Source organism: Triticum aestivum, chromosome 5D, assembly GCF_018294505.1.
Source record: "Triticum aestivum cultivar Chinese Spring chromosome 5D, IWGSC CS RefSeq v2.1, whole genome shotgun sequence".
Classification (NCBI taxonomy): Eukaryota; Viridiplantae; Streptophyta; class Magnoliopsida; order Poales; family Poaceae; genus Triticum; species Triticum aestivum.
The window spans coordinates 555,629,292-555,638,904 of record NC_057808.1 but is presented as its reverse complement, the minus strand read 5'-3'; the positions used below and the strand labels follow the sequence as shown (position 1 = coordinate 555,638,904).

Below are 9,613 nucleotides of genomic sequence, written 5' to 3'. Positions count from 1 at the left end.
TTAGTTACCAAGCATCTAGAAAAAAGCCACACCTCTTTCATATATAGAGGCACTGAAGTTTAGAGAAATGTGTGTTGACCCTTTGAACAAAAAAAGAGCTTGTCCAAGAATTAAGTAAAATCTGTGAACATTTGGAAAGTATGATAAACCAAGACAGTTGCAGTGATCACTATAGCCTTACACTCTATGATTGAACATATGAATATGTTCATCATACTACATGGGGCATCTATGTCTACATGGGCACCATATTCTGCAGGCAAAAAAGATGCAACACATAATGAAATGAGCTATGTACCTTTTGGGAGATGAATTTAGAGATTTGATCAAAACTGGGAGTGTAAATTGTAGTACAATTTTATTAGAATATGGGAACACTAAGATATTGTCTACAAATGCATTTTCCAGTAAATTAAACATCAGAGTTAATGCTACAAAAATTAGCTGTTCATTACGAAGACAATTCATTCACCCACTTACACATTCCACTAACACGAGGAAATTAACAAGGTCACTCATGAAAACCACCAACGAGGTGAGAAAACATACACCATTGCACATACCAGCAACTAAATAGTGCATAACTCATCACAAGACCCCACCACCTCGAAATTATGTTAGTGGCCTCGTGCCATTAAGCATATTCAACTACTCTCTGTCATCAATGAGCCGCATCGCTTGTGCTCACCCTTTCTGCAAATATAGATTTGTTAGTGTGTGATTCAAGAAAGGAGATGAAGTGATGTTATATAATATTGCCAATTAGGGAGGCGTAACATTTGTGTGTTACATATCACTCAAAGTTTGTTCGGGCACATGCATACGCATATTCCAAACTTCAAGATCTATGTTTATACTAAGTGAAACATCAAATATATATAACTTTTGATCTAATTAAACATGACATTTTGTTGCCATGATTAATGTATTGTTATTTATACAAGAAATGTTTCCAAAAACCCAAAAGAAAGGACATATACCTTGTGGATTGCAGAAACTCACATACGGAATCAAGGCACGGAACCTTTCTCTCTTCAATAGCTTCTTCCACCGTAATGACTTGAGATTAATCTCGTAGATGCCAAGATCTGTGGTAACGAAAATGATATCACTGCCCTCCATAGATCCAATCAGTCTAATAACTCTTTTCTTGGTATTTTGAATGGGGAGGAATTCCTTGAGATCTACAGCTCTACGGTGAGTCCATGCCTCAACTCCGTCAGAACCCATCTGCTTGGACCAGAGGTGGAGGATAAACTTATCCTCGTGTGTAATCCCAGCAATCCCCAAACTTCCATCCTCCATCGCCATGAGGATGGTGCTACCAACAGTCGTAGTCAACTCCGGCGGCACATGAATCAGCGATAAGCTATCAAAGCCCAAGTCGTACTTGAGAATTGCTCGTGCTACATAAGGTTGAGGTTGCCGAACCATGAAGTGAAGTGCGTCTTGGACGAGGACAGATGGCATTTGGTCGATGGTTGCTCCATCGTCAAGATGAAGAGGAGAGCACGGCTTGCTCACCCCACCCTTCTCCATGGAGAAGATGCCCGCGCGTGCAACACCAACACCATTTTTCGGGTCCAGGCTGATGAAGACGACCCGGAAGCACCCCTCATGGCACACGCGGTGGTCGCAGCCAGCCATAGAACAGAGCACGGCAGCGGCCCCCCGTTGTTTAGTGGACATGTATCCCGTCGGCACGTCGAGCTCCCACCTGCAGCCCGTCATGGGGTCCCAGACGACGAACCCCATGGGCGACCTGCACCTATCCCCGAGGAGGACGAGGCCATGGCGGCAGTCCCACGCAGCGTAGGCCAGATCGCTCCACTCGTCGTCGGGGACACGTGGGGCGAACTTCGTGGTCGAGACGAAGTGCGGCTTGTGTTCTTCGTCCTCCGGACCGGCGTACTCAGGCCAGGAGTAGAGGAAGCCGAGCATGGGTGGAGCTCCGTGGCGGTCGCCGTAGCGGCCACGGAAGCGAGCGCTGGCGAGGAGGCTGAGCCAGAGCTTGCTGGCGAGGGAAGCGCGCAGGAGGTGCTCGGGCTCGCCCGGCGGGAGGCGGAGGAAGACCTCCTCAAGGAGGTCGTCCGGCAGTGTTTGAGGCATGGTGGATCGGTGGAGGGTCAAGTCAAAGTGGACGGAGATGGAGGCTAGCTGCAGAGAGACTCTGTGTGGATATATATGATGTACTCCAGTGGATACATGTGTCCGTTAAGCAAAGCGAGAGAGATACGCGGTGTTAAGGGAATAATAGTTAATTAAAGCAAAGTGAGAGATGCACGCGGTGTGCTTTGGAAAGAGGCAGGAAACTCCACTATGGTCATGGTGTGGTGTGTGCATGGTTGGGGTGGTAGGTATATATTTCAAGCTTTTTCTTTCTTGTGCTCAGCATGTGCGCGCACGAGGAGGCAATTAACTGCTGCTGCGTTGAAGCCAATCAATTAACAACAATTAGTGCTCTGTCATGACAGGAGTAGCATACCACTTTTCTCAAAGAGCTTCTAAAAAAGAGAGTAAACAAGTAGAAAATGCATTCCCCCCAAAAAAAAACTAGTCCTAGAAAATGCAGGGTTGTGGTAACATAATCAGGTCCATCAAACTATGATCTTAATAGCAAAATGAGCCAAGCTCAGATGTCAAGGCTCTTTGTGGTGAAAATAGCCCATCAGGGTTTAAATTGTACTAGAGTTGACACTGATAATCACATTTTTCTGGATTTATTTAGACTTCCTGATGATATTCGTTCAGTGGAGGAGATATTCTCGTCGTCTACGGAGGCGCGTATGGTGATTTCATCAATCTCAAGATGATATGCACACATACACACGTTCATAGGGGTGAGTATATGTACATATGTGTACAATGTTCATGGTGTGGTGCATTCCAACATTGACTGGAGTGATCTTCCTCACTATTAGTTGTCTGTAGTTATTGGTATTCTAAGTTTGCATTTTGTACTTGAACTATGTGTGTTTGCATGATCGTACCCGAACTATGTTTAAGTTTGCATGTTTAAAACTTCGAATGCTAGCATGTTTGGATCGAATTTGCAATGATCTTGTTTAGTTTTGATGTTTTGGTGCCCTATTTTTGGGCAGCTGTTGGAAAATAAAAAATTTCTTTGTCTAAAAATTAAAAAAATCACTTTTTGATGCCCTATTTTAGGCCAGCTGTTGGAGATGCTCTTATGGGATGTTTATTGTTGGGTGCCCTATGCATGGATTATTCAAGATGTACTTGTACGTGCAGTTTTGTTTCTTTATCCCCCCCGGAGTTATTCTCTGTTTATTAACATCATGATTAACAAAGGGAGAGCAGGATGCGAATCGTATGCAAATGCAGGCGATGTTGGCTCAACAACCGTAGACGAGCCAGAATCTTTATGCTCTGCATGGCACAGCTCCGCCAGAGATGCCAACCCTTCCTCCTCTGCATGCTCCTGGCTTCATCTTTGTGAGTTCTCTTTGAACTTTTCAATCTTCATTTTTGTCCTCATTAGTTATCTTACTATCTCATGCTTACAGTTGGATCAAATGAAATCGAATGATGCCTAAAGATGGTGCGACACCAGTCTTCAACGTTTGGAAATACATAGGCTTCAGGTTATATTGAGAAATTTGGGCTTGTGGACCTTATGTACTCATGCTTGTGTTTGTGTGCTTGTGAATTTGTGCTTGAGACTTTGTGATATATGTCGAGGAAAGGTTTGTATATAATGTTTCAGTGCTTGTGCTATGTGGGATGTCATGATATATGAATTGCTATATATGAGTTATTACATGGCTAATTGCAAAACTAAACTAAACAAGTGTTGACCATATGTTTCTCGAGTGTTACACTTGGCAAAGGGTACACGTGGTTTGATCTCGTACCTTCTGGGATTCTTTGTTGAGTGTCTCCCTGGGGACTTGGTAGAGCCGGATGCGTAGCACGTCCTGGCGTGTCAGCTAGCCAGGTAGCCCCTCTGTCGAGGGCTGTTTGCCGAAAGTCGTCTCGGGGAACCTGGAAAACCAATGAACTTGTGGAGCCCTCGCGTGGGCCCGCCTTTGCTGAGTATCTTCCTTAGGGAACATGGGAAAAATGAGGGCTCTTTGCCGAGTGTCTGCTCAAGGGTACTCAGAAAAACCTTGTGGATACATGGTGCCCTCCGGTGGGTCCTTTGCTGAGTATCAAACTGAGGCACTCGCAAACCTTGCTGGCCACATGGCAAGCGTTGATTCCGTTGGCTGCTCGTCAAGCTATTTTATTTTGCTAAGTACCGCTAGTTTGCCGAGTACCTAACGGAAAGGACTTGACGAAGCACGTGCCAAAAGGGAGTTTGCTGAGTGCAACACTTGCCGTACCCTTTGTGAGTCTTTTTGGCCTTTGCCGATTACTCCCGGCACTCGGCAAACAACCGAATTTCAGTAGTGATCGTACCGATTTGTTACTATGTCCAAACAGGGAAGACACCAAATCTTGAGGTAACTATTTATGATCCTTGTTTTGTGTTGTTCATGCAATGAAGGGCACTGATAACAATTCTTTATTTGCCCATAATTGTAAGATCGGGATTGTTCTTCTCCATCGTTCCTTCTTGTATGAAATTTTTGGTTTTTTATATCCAAGATGTTTTTTGATGAGAGTGTGCTGGCTGTGGTATGTATAAATGACTGTTCTGATATTCCGAAAGTGCTCCCGTCCCTGATATTCTATTTTTATGTCTTATAAACACACTAGTTATGTTTGTGTTGTACCTACAGACTGTAAGTGGTGATAAAAGACTGGCAAGGATGGTGCTAAGTTATTGTTAAAGATTTCACGAATGTTTGATCCATGGGGTTGACTGTTGGTTGCTTCAGCGCTATGGCACTGTGTTGAATCTGGGCTCGCTCGGGAGTTCACATGTGTCTGTTCCTGCAGGCTGCCGAGTGCGAGAGCCTGGCTGGGGCGTTTATTCCTCACGTTCCCCTCTTCTCCCTGCAGCACTAAACAAGGAAAATAACACCTGCCATGTAGACAGCAGCATGCAGAAGCATCATCATCTCTTGGGCCAAGAAAGAAAATAGTAGCTTCGTACATGAGTGATTTTGTTTAGAAAATTTTGAAACTAGAATGTAGTTAGAGTTCACTAGTAAGATGATACCTGAACATACAACAAAAATTACAATCGCCCTGGATTTTGAAATAACTTCAGACTATATATCATTTTCCTGTATTCTGAACTGCATAGCAGTGGCCACAGCGAGACGATATGTGCCATAGATGTTACACAGCCAGAAGTCCAGAACTAAAGTACAAGTAGTTGTACATTCTAGAGCATAAACTGTCCAGGTGAAATACCACCACGTCACATGGGATGTCTCAAAACAGTCAGGAACGAAACCATCTGACCCGGCACCACCTGTGGCTGCTTAGCTATTTGAGAAATCCAACTGACATATGTAGTTAATAATAGGAAGAGAAAATATTCCAAGGGAATATTTACAGGCAAAAAAGATTGGGTGAATTCCATATATGCCAGTGAAAATTTGTCCATATATACTCTCATATGCCACTCAAAATTTCCTTCTCCTAAATATGCCACCGAAATTTTGCACCGTGTGCATGTATGCCACTACCGTCAGTTGACTGGGCTTTGACCGTGTAACAGCAGACAAATCTTGTCAGTTCTTTTTGAAATTGACCATCTTACCCCTTAGCTCATAAACTGGTGTAAAAAAACCGAAAACCATATATCTCTCCCTACGTATTCCCCCAATTCAGTTTCTCCCCCCGTGGCCTGTGGCGGCTGCGCCCTATCAATCCCACCAAACGATGGTGAAAGGCTCCGGCGAGGCGCCACCATGGCCCCAACTCCCAAGCTTGCGGATGTGTTAGTCGGTTGTCATTAAATCCATAAGATTATTAATTACGAGACATCAGCAAGCTAACATGCAGAAAGTATCATCACATGATCCCTTCAGAGACAGAAACCACTAGCTCTGGACATGCCCTCATCATCTGCTCATGAGTTTTCCCACTTTTGTGAGATGAATTTAGTCATTGGATCAAAGCTTGGGAGGGCAAACTGTAGTTTAAAACAAAAGGGATCATGAAAATATTTCCAAACAAATAAACAACAGGGCACATTGCTGGTGCTGAGTACAAGGACAATCCATCAATTCACAACGCATGCCACTAACATGGAAAATTTATTAAGGGTACTGACGAAAGCTACCAAACCTATGAGAAAACAAGCACCATTGCACCAATAAGCGGCCAGATACTTCATATTCATCACAAGACCATGTCGCCTCCAACTGGTGGTCATCTTTCCTATTGATGACTGCCTTAGTCATATTCAATCGTACATTGTTAATGAGCCGCATCGCAAGGGATCGCCATTTCTGCAAATGTAGATTTGTCAGTGTGATTCCAAAAGGAGAAGACACAACACTATATAAAATTGCCAACAAGGTATAACATTCGATTGTACATAGCAGTAAAAGTTTGGCCAAGCAGATATATTATCACAAAATGAAACATCAAATATAACTTTCTTTCTAATTAACCATTCAATTATTTTGTTTGTTTGGCTAACCAATATATTACTCCCTCCTTCCATGATATAAGAAGTTTTTGCAAGTTGTTTTAGCTTGCAAAAATGTCTTACATTGTGGGATGGAGGTAGTATTACTTATGAGTTGTCCCAAATCACAAAAGGAAGGACATAGAGATATACCGTGTGGATTGTGGAAACTCATGTACGGAATCAATCTAAGGAATTTTTCTCTCTTCCATAGCTTCTTCCACTGTAGCGACTTAAGATCAATCTCATAGATACCAAGTTCTGTGGTCACGAAAACAATATCCCTGCCCTCCACAGATCCAACCAGTCTAAGTCTTTTATCAGGATTTTGGATGGGGAGAAGGTTCTTGAGATTGATGACTCTATGCTTTGTCCATGAAGCAAGTCCATCAAAACCCATCTTCCTTGACCATAGGTAGAGGGTTAACCTATTCACTTGTGCAAAACCCAAACTATCGTCCTTCATAGCCATGAGGATAGTGGCGTCGTCACTGACAGCCCATGCCCGTGGCGCATCAATCTGCGATAAGCAATTAGAGCCCATGTCGTATTTGAGAATTCCTACTCTGAGATTAGGAATATTATGGATAAAGTAAAGTGCGTCTTGGATGACGACCGGGGGCACTGGCACCATGAATGAATCAATGCCAAGATCAAGACCAGGGCACGGCTCGCTCCACTCACCCGTCTCCGGGGAGGACACCGACACGTGTATAGTACAATGATCACCATCATGCGTGCTCATGCCGAAGAAGACAACCCGGAAGGGGCCCTGATGGCACGCGCGGTGGTCACATCCTGTCACGGCACAGAGCACGGCGGCTCCACCGAGCTCAGTGGTCGAGGGCATATTGTATCTTTGGGGTGATTCCAGCTTAGTCCGGCAGCCTGTCATGGGGTCCCAAACAAGGAGCGGCATGTGTTCATCATAGTCCCCAAGGAGAACGCGACCATGGCGGCAGTCCAACACAGCGCACTTGGAGTCCCCCCAGCCGTCATCCGGAATGCGCGCGCCAAATTTCGTGGTGGGTAAGAACTGTGGGACGAGGGGGTCCTCCGACCGTTGGCGGGAGAATAGCCGCCAGGAATAAAGGAAGCCCATCATGGGGGGAGCTCCATGGAAGTCGCGGTAGCGACGACGGAAGGTAGGTCCGGTGAGGAGGCCGAGCCAGAGCTTGCAGGCGAGGGAGGCGCGCGCGAGGTGCTCGGGCTCGTCCGGCGGGAGGCGGAAGAAGACCTCCTCGATGAGCTCGTCGGGCAGCGATAGTACCGGCGGCGGCGGCGGCGGCATGGTGGATCGGTGGAGGTGAGGGTTCGGGGAGGGGAATGGGAACTGGGAGTCAGGGACGGAGGAGATAGCAACCCGAGGCAATCACGCGCGGCTGCCGTTTCTGTATCTGTACAGAAGAAGAACGCGTTGCAATGGCCCAGCTGGAAAAGATTTAAAGAAAATAATAAAATGGAGAGAGAGAGGAGTTGGTCTGTGGGCCTCGGAAGAGAGATATTGGGCTAGAGAAATAATGGCCTGGCTGGAACTGCTTTTCCAATTAAAGAAAATGTATGTCTCAAAAATATTAAAGAAAATGTAGAAATCTATCTCAAAAAAGTAATAAATGCAGAAGTCAACTTAAGTCAAAAGAAAGAGCAAATGATCACTAAAAAACTGAAACTTTGCAAGTAAATTAAATTGGACATGGATAATCCAATAAAAAAATACTTCCAAAGGCAGATAACCTACATAGGTTATTATGGAATCTGTTTCCTCCTCTCATATGCTAAAATTAATTCCAAAACCTTTGGGTTTTGGGATTAATTTGAGTATAACTCCAATAAAATAAATTAGTAACATAAGATTATAAAGATCGGTTGATTTTTAGTCTGCGTGTAGTCTAGTTTCAAATTTGTTTCACATAGACCCAATAAAATTTATTGACGGCATGGTCATCATGATCTATATAACAAACAAGACCAACTAAATAAGCATGGATGCACAAATATGTGTGAGACCTGGTCCAAGTTGTATAATTAAGTTCAGGCTTAGGTGGATTGTGTTGCCTCTCAAGCCAATTGGACTCAAAATGAGAGCATGCGAGCAATTTGGAAATATGTGCTTCCTCAATCTCTACTCCTAAAAAAGAAGTTTGCTCTAGTGACGGTAAGTCTTGTACGTCGTTCGCTAGCTTGATGTTCGACAATCGACATGGCGTATAGTGCGGTGGACGGGTCGATGTGGGCCTCGGAGCAAACTTGATGGCCGATTTGAGGTAAGAGATGGCGTATGCCACCAGATCACATCTTGCTTCTCTCCTCTCGCTGTAGCGTTGCACCTATGGCGAACCAATGAACGTCGGGTGCGTGTGTCCTTTGTGCGCTTCTAGCCGGCGAGAAATCCATGTGTATGCAGTCTTCCTCTATCGTGTGCATCAGCATAGAAATCAATCAAGGCAGGGCAGCCTAAGTTGTGTACGTTCACCGGTGCACATCTTCGGGGATCAATCGATCAGCTCCTTGAACCAGCTATGTACTATGAGCACATCGTTCACGCCCGGAAGTGCTCTCCCAGTCGAGGGCTGCATCGGCCATGTGCCAACAATTCTGTTCCTTATCATATACTAGTACTACTAGATATGCATACACACAATTTTGAATTAATTGAAGCTGAAGAACCGATTATATGAATTTAATATGCAATCCTAGGTGTAGATGGCATCCTAAGTGTTGTGATTATTATTTATAAACGCACATCACTTGCAGCTCCATAACTCTATAGTATGTAAAGTTAAAAATATGTGTGCGTATCTTCATGTTTTCAAACCGCTTTGATCACTTTTGCTATTTACCCATATTTCATAATACTAATTGTTCAACATTTTACTCTCATGTCTGGTGTTTGTAATATTTGTCTTCCATATCACCAGGAAATCTGCCGAAGCACCAAATGTAGTCCATTTGCCGTGGACTAATAGAACTACGTACACTACAGATAAGCAGGGGAATGTATGTGCAGGCCATTCGTTCTCTTTAAATTCTTAAAGAGGTGACATTTTGTTAGACGTGTTT

General features: G+C 44.3%; 2 protein-coding genes across 2 annotated transcripts; both read right to left on the bottom strand.

Annotated features, from left to right (window-relative positions):
- Positions 1–383: 383 nt before the first annotated feature.
- On the bottom strand, positions 384–2,136 carry LOC123126195 (uncharacterized). The gene is made up of 2 exons (XM_044546574.1): positions 981–2,136; positions 384–693 (listed from the first exon to the last, which is right to left on the bottom strand). The coding sequence occupies exons 1-2, from the start codon at positions 2,107–2,109 to the stop codon at positions 662–664; spliced, it is 1,161 nt and encodes a 386-aa protein (XP_044402509.1). The 5' UTR covers positions 2,110–2,136; the 3' UTR covers positions 384–661.
- A 3,978-nt stretch (positions 2,137–6,114) lies between these two features.
- LOC123126194 (uncharacterized) lies at positions 6,115–7,915 on the bottom strand. The gene is made up of 2 exons (XM_044546573.1): positions 6,707–7,915; positions 6,115–6,371 (listed from the first exon to the last, which is right to left on the bottom strand). The coding sequence occupies exons 1-2, from the start codon at positions 7,842–7,844 to the stop codon at positions 6,340–6,342; spliced, it is 1,170 nt and encodes a 389-aa protein (XP_044402508.1). The 5' UTR covers positions 7,845–7,915; the 3' UTR covers positions 6,115–6,339.
- Positions 7,916–9,613: the final 1,698 nt, after the last annotated feature.

Bases quoted from the DNA above. Each gene is read 5' to 3' on its own strand.
- LOC123126195 (XM_044546574.1), bottom strand. From the start codon at position 2,109: ATGCCTCAAACACTGCCGGACGACCTCCTTGAGGAGGTCTTCCTCCGC. The intron at 694-980 runs GTATATGTCCTT...CTATATTTGCAG, and splicing joins GAGTTTCTGCAATCCACAAG to AAAGGGTGAGCACAAGCGAT.
- LOC123126194 (XM_044546573.1), bottom strand. From the start codon at position 7,844: ATGCCGCCGCCGCCGCCGCCGGTACTATCGCTGCCCGACGAGCTCATC. The intron at 6,372-6,706 runs GTATATCTCTAT...CTACATTTGCAG, and splicing joins GAGTTTCCACAATCCACACG to AAATGGCGATCCCTTGCGAT.